This window comes from Papaver somniferum, chromosome 4 (assembly GCF_003573695.1).
Source record: "Papaver somniferum cultivar HN1 chromosome 4, ASM357369v1, whole genome shotgun sequence".
Taxonomy (NCBI): domain Eukaryota; kingdom Viridiplantae; phylum Streptophyta; class Magnoliopsida; order Ranunculales; family Papaveraceae; genus Papaver; species Papaver somniferum.
In genome coordinates this window covers 138765535-138781813 of record NC_039361.1, presented here as the reverse complement: position 1 = coordinate 138781813, position 16279 = coordinate 138765535, and the positions used below count along the sequence as shown (strand labels likewise).

At 37.0% G+C, this 16279-nt stretch overlaps 2 protein-coding genes across 2 annotated transcripts in view; both read right to left on the bottom strand.

Moving 5' to 3' along the window:
- The window catches only part of LOC113273194, a 60362-nt gene extending 52463 nt beyond the window's left edge, over positions 1 to 7899 (bottom strand). The window contains exons 1-8 of the mRNA XM_026522953.1: positions 7415 to 7899; positions 7038 to 7286; positions 6574 to 6893; positions 6226 to 6411; positions 5102 to 5937; positions 4634 to 4951; positions 4345 to 4396; positions 4086 to 4152 (exon numbers count right to left, since the gene is read on the bottom strand). Of these exons, the coding sequence (XP_026378738.1) occupies positions 4086 to 4152; positions 4345 to 4396; positions 4634 to 4951; positions 5102 to 5937; positions 6226 to 6411; positions 6574 to 6893; positions 7038 to 7286; positions 7415 to 7899 (2513 nt within the window). The remainder of the gene's footprint in view (positions 1 to 4085; positions 4153 to 4344; positions 4397 to 4633; positions 4952 to 5101; positions 5938 to 6225; positions 6412 to 6573; positions 6894 to 7037; positions 7287 to 7414) is intronic.
- A 5530-nt stretch (positions 7900 to 13429) lies between these two features.
- Positions 13430 to 15621, bottom strand: LOC113362808 (vacuolar protein 8-like). The gene has a single exon (XM_026605303.1). The coding sequence runs from the start codon at positions 15368 to 15370 to the stop codon at positions 13724 to 13726; it is 1647 nt and encodes a 548-aa protein (XP_026461088.1). The 5' UTR covers positions 15371 to 15621; the 3' UTR covers positions 13430 to 13723.
- Positions 15622 to 16279: the final 658 nt, after the last annotated feature.

The window sequence follows — 16279 nt, the reverse complement described above, 5'->3', positions numbered from 1 at the left end:
AAACTACAGAGGGATTCTATACAATCACAAACAAGGCCGACTCGACTCCACCAAAAAACCTAAAGATTTCTAGCAAACAAAAAGCATGATGGCTCCACTTAGATTGTTTCTAGACCAGCTTCTATCTTTCGAAAGGGAATTCGTTGCAATTTGAGCAAACCCCTCTGGAATCAATCCGAGTCAAAGTAAGTTGAATTGAGGCGAGGGAAGCTCAGTGGAGCTTTGATACCCAAGGCCTCACCGCTATCACAAGGCGGCGCAGTCACGCATTCAACCCACAGAAACCATCATGAACTTTGGAGTGTGCTTAAAGAGCAACCAATATTTTTCGAACGAGTTTCCTATTAAGCTCGTTACCCTATCGGTCTCGTTCTATTCCAAATTTTAAGCTTGGGTTCGCGTTAGGTTTCGTTTTCCTAAGGCGGGCAAGAAGGGAACGGTGATGAAATCCGAACCCTTATCTTGTTTAGGCCAGGCCTTGCCCTTTACTAGGAAAATAAAGACAGTCCGGTTCGTCCTCAAACAATTATCACCTTAAGGCAGACAGTAACCCGCTTGCAGAAGATTCGCGGGTGTTTCGATTGGACTTACCTCCCGTACCAGACGGGCGATGAACCGTTGTCGTCGACTCGGGCCACGACTCCTATGCCGTGTACGAACCCGAGGGGCCGAGACGATATAGTAATCGTCGTCCTTCCCTGCACACAGTTTATATAATTTTTTTTTTTTAATAATAATACCCTTCCGTAGGGTTAAAAAAAATAATAACAAAGTCCAAGAGTCCAGTCCAAAGTCCAAATAAATAAATAAAGAAAAAAAATTACAGTTTTCCTCACACACTCTAAAAAAAAAATTAAAAATTAAATCCTAAAATTGTCCTTTTTTTCTTCTCTTTTCGCTTTTCGCTTTAAGATTTTTCCTCTCCAAGTCCTTAGTTTTCACTTTGAACCTGCAAAATAAAGACAAAAAGAAACGTAAAAGGGAACAAACAATTCTAAAAAATAAAATAATAATAAACCTAAAAAAAATAAATCAATCTATATACAAGTCCGCGTCGGCGGCGCCATTTTGTTATAGTTTTGAAAGTGGTAGTAAAAGTTCGTTGCTCGGACTTGAATAGATTTTAAAACGAAAATATATGTACAAATTTGTCACAAGATGTTCGAGAGGTATTGGGACTAAGGACTTGGACAATTCTTCATGCATGTGGTATATTTTATTTATTCTTAACAATTACTGCTCAAAACATAAATATATGGACTCTTATTTTGCCAAAATAGATTCTCAGAATATTAGTTATAAATCGTAAGCATGGGACATCAAACATTGAAGCAAGCATGCCGCATCAAATAAAATGATAACTAATTAATTAAAATCATTTTTCAATTTTTAATCAGTGCAAAAGTCATAAAAAGAATAAATTAAATTTACCACAATGACGAAAATAGACTCCCTCCGTCGTCCCAATGTTGGGTTTAGCTCCTCATATTAATCATAATCTCAAAATGTTTTATTATTGCTCCAAAGTTGATTACAATTGAGTAAACAATGCAACAGAGAAATCGCAACAGCAGTTCCTGTTGCGAAGACGATGTTGGACTGTTACAGAGAAACAAAAGGTGACGGAAAATTAAATGCTGTGGTTTACTTCTCTGTTGCAAAATATGATGAAGAAACTGTTGCGATGAAGATAAACGTTGCAGAGCAGTTGAAGAAACAGTTGCAAATGGATGAAGGAACCGTGGCCGATTCCTTGTTCTTCACGGGCAGCAGCAGCAGCAGCAACAGAGTTCTGAAAACTCTGATTTCTGCTCCTCTGGCCCTCCTTTCGACTCCCAACTCTCGACAGCCCTTCCCTGTGATAGTAGAAACCTATTTATACACCTAAGCCTCATTGAATCTCGCCATAACTCCTCAAAAATCTTCACAATGAAGAAAAATATTTTTGAGAATAATTTCTTATTTCTTCCTCTGTGTACGTTAATTGTCTTGGAAATCTTCATAAACTGATTGATACGAATCCTAGGAGAATATCTGGGATTAACTACACAAACATGCAACATCTTTTACGTGATTTTCTTTCCAAAAATGAGACGATATTCTTTTCTCTGTTTTGATTGGGAATTGATTTTCTGGACAAATTTGATCGATCCCAACCACCATAATATCTTCATATACTCATATCACATATACCCATTAAGTCTCAGCTCTTTAATCTCGTTAAAACACCTTCAAATGTCGAATTGAAAATCTGCCAGTAAAGGAAAGAATTTTCCCTCCAAAACAAATTTTGAATTTTGAAAGAAGGTCGCCCCTTATCCAGTGGTCGCCCCTTATCCAAAAGCGAGATTCCGAATAACACTTGTCCTCCGGGTGCCAAAATCAACTTTTCGAGCAGAATTTTCTTAAAATATTTATTTCCAAAAAATACCTACAAATACATAAAATAACAAAATTAGTACAAAATCGAGTGCCAACAATACGGACATTGAGGACAAATTAGACACAAAAATGTGTCTATCACTTATGTCCATAGACATATGTGCATCAGATTTCAGAAGCTTGGGAGTTGTTCTAGACTGCATTAGTCATTCTTTACCGATTTCTCCACTCACTTCTTCTCAAACTTCTCAGACGCTGCTCCATGATGACCTTATTTTTATATGTATTGGCAACAAATCGCCTAGCGAAGGAGCAAGTTTTGAAATTCCATGAAGAATTAGTTAGTGTGTTATATACAATACCTATTCGCATTGAGTTTTTTCATGGAGGTGCAACAGATAATATATGAAGATTTACCATGATAATGATACTGCATTAGCTCAGACAAAAAAAAAAATCACCTACGGTATAAGAAATTCCTCATGAATGTGATGTTAGTTGAGTGTTTTAGGTCCAAGATCGAGTGCACCAAGACAACAAGCAAGCTGCACCTTTTATTGGATTGTTTATGCACACAATAAAGCCAATGGTCATAACAAGTTATAGATAAGAATATTATATTGGATCAAGCACAAGGAAGTTTTGTAAGGAATTAACTCACGGAATATTTTGGAGTGATCTGAGATGCAATTCAGTTCCTCCGGTTTCCAGGACTTGGGTTATGCTCTGTTAAGAATTTGGTTTTTCATATATCTCCATAAAACCGATTACAATCATATATATATATAAGAATCATTATTTGGGAAACAAATAACTTCTTTCCTAATACGATCTTTTCTCTAAACTAAAATAAAGAGTCCCAATTCAGGCACATTCCTAATCAGTCTCGGATTCTTAGGATTCTTACCGAGCTGGGAAGTTTCATTCTTGAAGACTTTCCTAATCAGTCTCTATGAGACGTGTATAGCTGAAACTTTCCTAATCAGTCTCAGATACGCGTCTCAACACCGTGTCTCAATACCCCCCCCCCTCAAGACGGAGCATGCAGCTCACAAATGCCCATCTTGGACAAAATAGCATGAAACTGTGCTTTCCCCAACGACTTTGTGAATATATCCGCCAACTGTATTGTGGTAGGAGTATAAGAAGGTATAATAATCTTCTGTATTACCGCATCCCTGACTAGATGACAGTCCACTTCAATATGTTTCGTTCGTTCATGGAAGACAGGGTTCTTCGCAATATATAATGTTGATTGACTATCACAAAGAAGACTCATCGCTTGTGTATGGTGAACTCCCAAATCTCTGAGTAATTGTTTCAACCATTTTAATTCACATGTAGCCGCCGCCATGGAACGATATTCTGCTTCAGCCGAGCTACGAGATACAGTTTGTTGCTTCTTAGTCTTCCAAGATACTGGTGAATCTCCAAATAAAAAAAACCATCCCGTCAGTGAGCGCCTAGTTAAAGGACAACTTGCCCAATCCGAATCACACCAACCTCTCAAGTTTAAACTACTATCAGAGCGCAACAGAATTCCTTGTCCAGGATTCTTTTTCAAATATCTAACCACACGAAGTGCTGCTTCCCAATGCTCCATTCTTGGTCTTTGCATAAACTGAGATAAGATATGCACTGAGTAAGCAAGATCTGGTCTGGTGACAGATAAATAGATTAAACGCCCAACCAATCTTTTATACTTCTCTACATTATTAAGCAAATCTCCTGTTGCTAAAGCAAGACGATGATTTGTTTCCATAGGAAATTCTGCAGGTTTCGCACCCAATAAACCTGTCTCCATTATAATATCCAACGCATATTTTCTCTGGCATATGTAGAAACCCTGTTTACTACGAGCCACTTCCAATCCTAGGAAGTATTTCAATTTTTCTAAATCTTTCATCTTAAAACATTGACCCAAGTATGCTTTAAATTGTGTAAGTGCAACTAGATCATTACCTGCAATAATCAAATCATCAACATACACCAGCACATTAAGTTGCATCTTTACCTTCATCATAGTAAAGACATAATAATATGAGTACGATTGCCGAAACCCATAATTCTTCAATGCAGTTGACAGCTTCGCAAACCAACACCGCGGTGCTTATTTTAGGCCATACAACGATTTCTTCATCTTACACACCATATTAGGATTACCTTTAGCAAATCCAGGTGGTATTTTCATATATACTTCCTCTTCCAAATCTCCATGTAGGAACGCATTATGCACATCCATCTGATGTACGTCCCACTGTTTAGCTGCAGCAACAGCCAAAAACATACGAACAGTTGTCATCTTTGCCACTGGTGCAAACGTCTCATTATAATCTAATCCTTCAACTTGATGATTTCCAAAAATCACAAATCTCGCCTTTAAACGCACCAAAGTACCGTTTTCATCATACTTTTCCGTATATATCCACTTACTTCCAAGAGCCTTCTTACCAGGTGGCAATTCTGTTAGATCCCATGTTCCTTGTTCTTCTAAGGCCCGTATTTCTTCCGCCATTGCTTTCCTCCAACCTGGATGTTTCATTGCCTCTCTGAAATTTCTCGGCTCAGACTTTGCAGACAATGCAGCAATATAATTTTTATGCATGTCAGAAAACCTGTCACAACTAACATAATATGTCAAAGGATAAGGTGTACCTGAGGATGATGACTGTGATGATTGAGAGTGAGATGGACTATTTTCTCGAATGGTGTGCGTCACAAAACCTTTCAGCCTACTTGAAGGGATCTTCTGACGCTTGCCCTTACCTAAACCATTGTTGTCAACAGCAGCATCTGTGGCTTGTCTGTCATTGTTCACAACTGCCTGATTTTCTGACGCTGCAGTCTGATGCTGAACTGCGATATCTTCAGCAGGTGCTGTAGTCTGTACTGCGACATCTTCAGCAGGTGCTGCAGTTTGCACAACGACATCGTCATCAGGCACTGCAGTCTGTACTGCAACATTTCCATCTGTCTGTCGTTGTATTTCTGCAGCTTTTTCACTGCCAACAACCATGTAATCTTCGTCATCACTCCATTCTTTACCATCACGATCTGTCTCAGTTGAAGTCCCAGCAAAATCAGTCACTATATGACTTCTAGTGCTTCCCATTATGTCAGTCTCAACTATATTACCATTCAACTCAGTCTTATATGGAAACTGTGTCTCATAGAATTTGACATCTCGAGACACCATAAACTTTCTTGTGTCTAGATCATAAACTTGCCACGCCTTCTTACCATATGGATAACCAAGAAATACACACCTTCTTCCTCTACTAGCAAACTTATCTCCTTTGCTACTTTGATCATGCACATAACATAAACATCCAAACACCTTCAACTGTTTATATAGAGGTGGTTTTCCAAACAATACTTCATATGGTGTTTTATTATTTAGGATAGGTGTAGGCGTACAATTTATCAAGTACGCTGCTGTCAATGCACACTCTCCCCAAAACCGTTTCGGCAATCTCGCTTGAAATCTTAAAGCCCTTGCTACATTCATTATATGTTGGTGCTTTCTCTCTACTCTTCCATTTTGTTGAGGAGTACCTACACATGATGTCTCAAAGACTATTCCATTAGTGTTAAAATAACCACGTAATGCATTAAATTCCGTTCCATTATCACTTCTAACAATTTTAATATCTTTGTTAAATTGACGCTTCACAAGAGCAACAAATTCACGAAATATTGATTCAACCTCAGTTTTATTCTGAATTAAATAAATCCAAACACCTCTTGAAAAATCATCTACTATTGTCAGAAAATATTGAGCTCCACATGATGAATGTATCTTATAAGAACCCCATAAGTCTATATGAACTAAATCAAAAATACAATTCGATTTACTCAAACTGCTAGCAAAACTGCTTCTACGATGCTTTGCCCGGGGACAAATATCACAAGCATCATTATTCTTCTTAATTAATCTACTCACACCTTGCAACTTCTGCAAAACTTTCTCTGAAGGGTGTCCCATACGTTGATGCCACAACTCATATGCATCTTCATGCACAGCCATAACTTCAACATGCGGCACACCACAGAAAATATATAGTCCACCTTGTCTCTCAGCCACTCCAATCCTCCTCCTCGTAGACCGGTCTTGTATAAGACATAATTTGTTAGTACACTGAATAATACAACTCATCTCATCAATAAGTTGTGTGACTGAAATTAGGTTACAGGTTATCTGTGGTACATAAAGCACGTTTTCAAGTTTCAATCCACCAGGAAGAATCACAGTTCCTATTTTCTCAGAGTATGCATACTTTCCATCAGGCAATCCAACTGAACATGCCCTAATATCTCTTACACTTATCATGTTAAGAAGTTCATACGTAACATGGTTTGTTGATCCTGTGTCAACAATCCAAGATATTTCATTCTTTTTACCTTGTAGATGAGAACCAGACTTTCTTGAGTTTAAAATCTCCATCACCTGTTGAACCTGTGCTGCTGTAACTCCTACTAGACCTGTTCCATCAGCTGATGACGTACCAACACTATATTTTGGTGCCGAAATATGCAGGTTATGAGCACGAACAGGAGTACCTCCTTGTCCTCTACCTCCTCTTCCAGTACGTCCTCTTCCTCCAGTTCTTCCTCCTCTTCCATTCTTTGGTCTGTCTCCCCACCATTCTGGATACCCAATAATCTTAAAACAGCCATCATCATAGTGTCCTTGTCTGCTGCACGTTTTGCAGTACTTGGTGGGATCATAAGCACTATTAAGTAGGAGTTGATCATTTTGCACCTTGAAATCCATAACATTCTCCTGCATCTCTGTAGGCACTACTCCATCTCCAATCTTCAGGCGTTCTGAGTTCACAATGGTTTGATACGCAACATCTACGGATGGCAATGGTTCCCTTGCAAGCAATTTTTCACGCAAAGAACTGTATACAAAATCTAACCCAATCAGAAAATAGTGCAAGAAATCTTCTTCTCTTAACATACTTACCTGAGATGCAATATTACAAGTACACTGTCCACACTTGCATTGGGGTATCTTCATATAAGTCACCATCTCATCCATATTTTGTTCAATTTTCCAAAGTATATAGCAACTCCCTCTGTTTTCTTCTGTTTGCAGTCACTTAACGATGCTTTTAGTTGACATATTCTTGTTCCACTAACAACACAAAATCTTCTCTTCAAGTGTGCCCATAATAGACTTGCATCCTCATAATCTCCCAGAGTCGATCTTACTGACAACTCTAATGTGTTACCAATCCATGAAACCAACGTTGATTGTACTGTTATCCATTCTTCTAACTGATCTGGATCTTCAGGTCTCTTGATGGTTCCATCAATGAAACCAAATTTTCTCTTGGCTATCAACGATCTTCTTATGGCTCTAGACCATTCATCATAATTATTCCCTCTCAGAACTATTGGCGTGATGATAGTTCCTGGTCCATCACTCGACCCTAGATGATATACAGGATTCTTCTTCTGTGTATCATATTCCACCAACTTCCCTTTGGATGATTCAATTTCACTGACCATCTTTAGATTTTTTTTTTTTTTTTTAGGTTTCGAAACTGGCTCCTGATGCCATGTTAAGAATTTGGTTTTTCATATATCTCCATAAAACCGATTACAATCATATATATATAAGAATCATTACTTGGGAAACAAATAACTTCTTTCCTAATACGACCCTTTCTCTAAACTAACATAAAGAGTCCTAATTCAGGCACATTCCTAATCAGTCTCGGATTCTTAGGATTCTTACCGAGCTGGGAAGTTTTATTCTTGAAGACTTTCCTAATCAGTCTCTAAGAGACGTGTATAGCTGAAACTTTCCTAATCAGTCTCAGATACGCGTCTCAACACCGTGTCTCAATATGCTCACTCCCTAAAAAGGAAAGCATTTGATAAGAAGATGAAGATATAACTGGAGATCGGTGACCTCCATGAACAAGTTACTCTTTCAATATGTTCTGAACGACGACCTCCATGAACGGTTTGAAGATCGTGTGTTACTTTAGCGGTAAATAAAAACAGTTTACAGTGTATATCAATATTTCAAAATTTCCCCGGAATTTTCTTTCAAATATGGCGAGTATTTTTCTGCTACAAATTCAGTTGGGATATAACTGGAGTTAAAGCTTGGGTTTGATGACGTCAGAAACTGCCACATGCTCTGATATGGTGTTGCTAGATCATATATGCTCTAGCAGTGCTACAACAATTTTTTTTTCCGAATCTAATGCTAAGTTGGAAAAAGAGAAATGTATAAAATTAATGCAGATGTTGAGTTTTATAAATACCTGTGATGGATCTCAGACACAATCATCATGGGTGCATAAATATTTGTAGCTGAGTTGTCCAAAACCATCATTGTAGTATTGTGTTGGTCCACATTAGTAGAATCATTATTTCCCAAGTTATTGGGTGGCTGGATATGGATATTATGAGGTTCATTGAAGGCTCCTGATTAAGTCAAGAGTTTATCATTCTCTTGATATTCCTGGGACCATCCGTAGTAACTTCTTCAGTTGTCTCGTCTTCCATAACATTATCTGGATCAGTTTCACCATTCTCCTCTCGCACATCATTTTCTTCTTCAGCTGTCTCCTTGAGCCAACTTCATACTCAACAGCAGATAAACTATCCAGATAAAGAAGACCAACAGTGTGAGCATAACTGTTATCAAGATGATCAATCACAAAACACTTGGGACAAATATTTTTTGGCCGCAACTCCCAATGGTATCTGATCTATACGTCCTCCTCGAAATAGTTTTCCACCAATCCTACCCTGTGAAGAGGTTTCTGAAGATTAATTTCAATGTTTTCTTTCACTGTATTTCCTGCACAAGGTCTGCAGTTTCTTGGATTTTTTGATCTTCCTACCTACAAATCCTTTGGCTTCATCAATGACATCCACGTTTATGTGCTCCAGCTTAAGGTATTTAGAATGAAGTGTGAAGATTTGATGCTTAAAAACATAATTTTTGAGAGGAATATGTGATTCATATTTCTGGACATGAAAAATAACTCCATCTATTAACCACGGACCATCATCTATCACTTCATCGCGTTCCTCTTCACTGTTTAATCTTACAAGCATAAGATTATGCCCCATGATCCTTATCTCTTTGTTACAATACCTTCCCCATATAGAGTTAATCTCCGCTCTTATAACTCTCATCTTCATCTTGCTCTTCTCCATAATCTTTCCTAGAATTCCATAAGTCTATTATTCAGTAGCCTGGTTGATATTTTGTGAAGACCCCACTACTATTCTTTGATTTGCAGACATATCAATATTGGCTTGTCTCAGTTGACGAGATAGCTGATTAATACGATCATTCTGTGGTGCAGACATGATTGGCTTGACTATGGTTGTAGCCTCTACTTGTTTAGATTTCTCATAGCTTCGGTTGATATAGTTTCCACAACTATTCACAATATATATACTCCTCTCTATAACCTTAATCTCAAACTTTGAGTCAAGATCTTCTTTGATATACGTAATAAAGGTAAATACTCTTAGTAGAGTAACCCTATATTCCTTATGATAATGATTCATTACAGAGTATCGTTTATGACCATATTTATCCCTCATATAAAAGAGATGATGTGAATAATATGTCGAGAAATAGGACAACAATATGTACAGTCTGGAATTACCATAACGCAACCTTAAATTACGGTGATTGATTGACTGAGGATTGAGAGCCAATTTTTTTTTAATTTTTCAATTTTCCTGAAACAATTGACTTTGTTGAAGATGAGAATCTTGGTGATTTTGATGAGGGTTAATAGATCTAAGATGATAAAGATAGATGAAAGAATCAAAGTTATGGATTGAAGGGTAGATATTTTTGGATGAATGAAAAAAATATTATGAACTACTAATATGGACCATCATCAAAACAAAGATGGTTAGCACCACTACTGGCCGCACCACTGTTGTTTTCTCAGCTGCAAAACCCATGCTGAATGTCACCACTAGATACCCATAGAATGATCAATCATATACCTGCAAGATTTACAAACTCATAAGTATTGATTTATGATGAAGCTGAATAAACTCGTCAAATAAAATAAACTCAGAAATAAAAGTTTAAACTAGAAACTTGATTTCAAGAAGAATTCCACAACCTTCTAGGAAATCTAATCGTAAAACCAACAGTAAGTCATGAAGAGATTGAATAAAAGCTTAACAAAATAAATTTTGGAGATTAGAAAACCATTAAAATCAAGAAAACTAAAACTGATTTATCAAATGAGTTGACTCAACATGCACAACATACCATTTATTGGATTGCAAATCCGTTAGATGATGCCAAATTTAAAATCCATTTATTGGATTGGATATGGATGGGGCATGAGGCAAAAACAAAAGGCCGAATCCAGACCAACCCTGGTTCCTAACTTTGGAAACCTGTTTTGAGGCATACTTATTCATTATCCCATCTAGAGTGGTTTTATAAGGAGTGTCTAAAGGTAGTGCAATTACCAATACATCCTTAAACAATATAATTACTAGAAAGCCCTTATCCTCAAAAAGCTAAAATCAAAAATCAAAATAACTTTTAAACTTAAACATCTTGGACACCAATTCAATCAATCAATCAAAGGAAACACGAATCGAAGTGAGCGATGTTGGAGTGCGAAATCCAAATCTCAATCGTTCTTAGATGTATTTTAGAATACATTGGTAACAAACCCATCTTGTTTTTGATTGATTTTATTTTGTTTGATCGATAAAATATGAGTTCAAAGACGAAATTAGGGTTTTCAGAAGATCAGTTCGGCTGATCTTGGAATATCAATTTTGAGACGAACCTAGTATATGATTTAGAGAAACCCTATGTTCGATAATGCGATTTTGCTAGATTTTGTTCGAATCAACCGAACCTAAATTCGTCAGTTATAGAGTGAAGTTCGGCTGATAACTTGTCAGCCGAACCTATGTTTTTTGAAAATACACCTGGGTTCGGCTAACAATGATTTTGTTCAAATCATCCGAACCCAAATTCATGAGTTACAGAGTAAAGTTCGGCTGATAAACTTGTCAGCCGAACCTCTGTGTTTCGAAAATATACCTAGGTTCGTCTGACAAGTTATCAGCCGAACTGTTCATCTGGTCAGTAGATCTGGGTTTTAAAAATTCAATTTTTTGTTAGATTCAACTTATAAAAAGGACATTAAACCTCCTATATAAGTCTACCTCTGATTTGAATCACACATTTTGGTCACTTCAAATCACTAAAATCTCAAAACCCAAGTTTTTTTCACTTCTTCTTCTTCCTCTCAAAAATTCCAACTCTCTCACATAAATTTGATTTCTCTACTAATTTAACACTAATAATTTAATTTTTAATCAATCCTTAAAATTCCTAATTAGTCAAATCTAACCATAATTAACACTAATTATGAAAGGGTAGTTATGCCATTATCAAAAAAGATGGATAAGGGGTGATGTTGTTTTTTATTTGGTGACCCTATTTTGACATTATTTAGTATGCCTCAAAAAAATCCAGTATGCCTCAAAACACGTTTCTAAATTTGGTCCAATGATGATGTCTCCCAAACTGTTTGGGCTAAACGGAAACTTGGTTCATCAGGCTAGCTACTAGCTAGGCAGCTAGCTTGTGTCCACTTGGGTTGGGCCTGTTACAACGATATGATCAAGTACTGCCAGTCTGTGCAAGTGGCTGAACGATTGTCGATTGCTTGTACAGAATGAAACTACAAGGAATCAAGGGTATTTGTCAATTATTATACCCTTACATCGTATTGAAGATGGAATCACGTCATAAATAGTTAGTCTGAAGAGCTTAATAACAGTTTTAATAATCAACAACGACAACAAGAACAATAAACAAATACTATATACATGCTAGTAACATGTAAGAGAATAATGTGTGATGGAAGTACGTATAATGGAAGAATTTTGGGGTAACAGTGTAACACCACACCGCAAGTATGACTTTCACAAATATAATAAAAAGAGAACGTTAAAAGATTATATATCCGATACATCAGAACATGGTTAAAGACAAAACCAGGTCGATTCCGTTGTAAAGTAGTCAGTTAAAGAAGACGGCCCCTCCTGCTACCCCATAAGATGTTAACACCAAAATATCAGGGCAGGGTTGGTGTTTGATATCATCTGTCAATGACTTAATTGGAGATATCATTTCCACACCAACCATGACTCTTTCTTCTTACAGTGATACAAATAAGTCTGTCTAGAGGACCACATAACTAAGTTGTACACCCAAAGCAAAATACCAAGTGGAAAACGTGTATTCAGAGAAAAGGACCTCATCGACCCTGTGAAAGGCCTGAGTAACTCGACATACACGCATCCAGAGAAATTATCCCTCTCATGCAAAGATTGCAGAAAGGCAATTACCTTTCTTACTCAACTTATCATCTAGCTAGCAGTCAAGAACAGAACAGTGCAGAGATCAAAGATCCAAAACAACAATTACAGATACTACTAACTGCCCAATTATGCATACAATTCCTTATACCTTCTCCTTGGTCAAGATCCCAGCTTGGAGGTAACTAAATTGTATTCCTAAATAGGCAATTAGGTGACTGATCCTATATTAAAGCACAGAATATATAGGATATTAGTAATTTGTATGCAATGGCCTAAGATATGTTGTCTTTTATGTTGTAAAACAAATGCCTCTTCAAGTACTCAATATCCACTCATCAGTATGCAACGCCACATTTTGTTGTTCAAAATAAGACATACTTTTAAAACTAGATATATCTGGCAGACTTCACAGCAGAAAGAAGAAATAGGAAGAAAAGCAGGTCCAAAGAATTCACATCAAGTAACATCTCAATTACGCCTTCTACTCTTCTCAAGACATAAAGAACCCCCCAAAGAACCACTTCCGGTGACAAATGGAATATCACATATGGCAGAGTATGGTAGGGAGCTAATACAGTGTCACTGAGCTTGATTTAGTTACTTTCAAGTGCCTAGCATATTCATCCGAAAATGATAAAAATATAATAGCTAAGTTATATATTAAGCAAAAAAAATGAACTATATGTTATACACAAAAAGCATTAGAAACGGGTAAAATAGAAACACTGTTTATTGGGTTTAAAGCATACAAACAAGCTCCAGTCTAGTTAGGCCACAAACCAAATTTCTATGCACAAAATTGTACATCAGCAATTAAGGGTAACAAACTTATAACACCCAATTTCAGAACCTAAAGAAGATTATAGAGAACAAAAAAAAAAGAAACAGAAAAAATAAATGAATACGCAACTATTGTACATACAGATCAAGACGATCACACGCTCCCTCCACGAAATCAACCATCTTCAATATCTCACTGCTATCATGGTCTGGGAAATACCCCCCAAAGTTTACCACGACTCAAGCTTTCTATTAGTTTCTTAGCACCTTCAATATCCATTTCAACAAGCTTTTGTAAGTGCGCACAAGCCCCTGCAGCCACCATTTCTTTCCTACACTTCTTCAAATGTGCTATAGAAAGCAATATTGAAATTGGGTATTTCTTATCCAAATTCTGCACAAGAGGATCAAGAAGCTGTACCGTACCAAGTATCCCTCTTTCATCCTTCTGAAAAATCCTTCGATTACTTCCTAACTGCATGAGAGAAGACAAAGCCATTGCTGAGGCTTCTTTCTCTTCAATTGTTTTCATATCCAGCATCCTAACCAAAGGAGGAATACACCCACAGTCACCCATTTCCTTTCTCGTTTTAGTGCTGAATCCCAATTCATAAATAGCTTTCGACGCAGCAACTCTTACACCAGACACTCCACAACTTAAAGCCCCAACAAGCCTGTTTATAAAACCATCAGCAACAATAACTTCAGCAATTGGTCGGTACGAACCCATATTTCTTAACAAACCAATCGCAGACTCAATACTTCGCCCCATCGCTGATGAATCCCAGAAATTCTTTAAACACTCAATTCCACCTTCTCTAACAACTAGAAGCTTCAAATTCTCATCCTCAGACACTAAATTACGCACGCATTCAATCGCATTCTCTTGCGCAACAACCGTACCCGAGGAAACAAGCCCAATCAAAACTGGAACTGCATTCTCCTCAACAAAATTCTGCCGAATTTCAGAAAACCCAGCTAGATTTCTCAACACACCAGCTGCAACAGCTTGAGAACTCGGCGTCCCAGATTGACAAATGGCTAAAAGTGAACAAATTCCACCTCTACAACCAATCCCCCTGGCATTCTCTCTCGAAAAGCTTAAAGCTTGTAATGTCACACATGCTTTTTCTTTTGCAAACCCACTACCAGATTCTAACACTCTTAACAAATGGTTCAATAACAAAACACCTTCGGCTATCAAAACATGTTTACTACTATCAATCAATGAAACTCTAGAAATTGCAGAAACGGATTTTTCTTTAATCTCTAAACAACTAGAATCAAGTAATTTAACAAGTACAGGTACAACACCTTGTGCAACAGCAATCAATACATTCTTATCATCCTCCTGCAGCAACCCCAGCAACGTATCCATTGCAGCACTCCTCCCTTCAAAATCCCCAATCTGTAACCGCGTAATCAAATTCCTGGATTCCACCCTCACCGTTTCTCTCTTTGAACCACCACCAGTCTCTTGATCCATAACACCACTTTTAATCAGAATCTCAATATCATGAACATGTCGATCAAGCTTAGATATAACTGAGTCAATATCACTTTGTGTTCTCAACTTCCCAGCACTGAAATTTGGGTTTTTACAGTTCTTCACTAGGGTTAATGAGTCAGTTAACGTCTGTGAAATTGAAATTAAAAGATCAGATGATAATGGGTTTGTTGTGAAATTAGGGAAATCTGATAAATCCTTGAGTTGTGTTGGTAAATCATTGAGTTTAGACTTGATTACTGACCATTTTCCTTTAAAAGTTTGGATATCATTGATTTCTTCAATTAGGAGTGGAATTAGACTGCTTGAGATTTGGTAATGATGGGTTTCTGGTAATTTCATTCTGGGTTTTTGATACTATGGATGATGATAATGATGATGATTTTAGGGTTTGAGTTCTTGAAAAGAAAAAGAAAAACTTTTTCTCAGTGGGGGAGTTGAAGTTGGCTGAGCTAAAGACAGAACATGAAATTAAATGAATCTCCACAAATAATGCAGAATTTTGGGTTTCAATTAATGGCAATTAATTATTTGATTACAACTAATTTACGTAGACTTTTTATTTGTGAAGCCTTTTTTAATGAAGTGGCCTTGACACTGGGAAGGATAATAATGTGGAATTAATAAGTTGGGAAGTGCAACTAATGAAGGGGTCTTTTCTTTGTTTTTTAGAGTTTATGTTTGGGTCTGTGTGGGGTGCACAGACTTTTAGAGTACATAGACTGAATCACAACTTTATTGAGAAGTCCATTGACAGGCAGGCTTTTGCTAGAAAGCATATAATGGGACTTGTTTGGATGACGGAAATATCCTTATCGACATTCATAGTATTTAGAGAAGGGATAGGATCCGTTTGATACGGTTATATTGGCATAATCCTCACACTTTGACGTCATTTTTTTTTATTAAGTCCAACCGCTGAATTTGAAACTAATTTTTTGGTGACATGTTTTTCTTATAAGTCTTTACAGTCCAACCAAAAATGAGAGCATTCCGAAATGTATAAAGTCATCATCTACGATTTTGAATATCAGTCGTTGAAGATTAACGGTTGAAAATTTTGTGGATGGTGAAGTTTCATATTTCGGAATGCTCTCATTTTTGGTTGGAACGTAGAGACTTATAAGAAGAACGTGCCACCAAAAAATTAGCTTAAAATTCATCGCCGGTTGGGCTCAGTAAAAAAAAATGATGCTAAAATATGAAGATTATATCAATATAACCATGTCTACGAATCCCACCCCTTTAAAG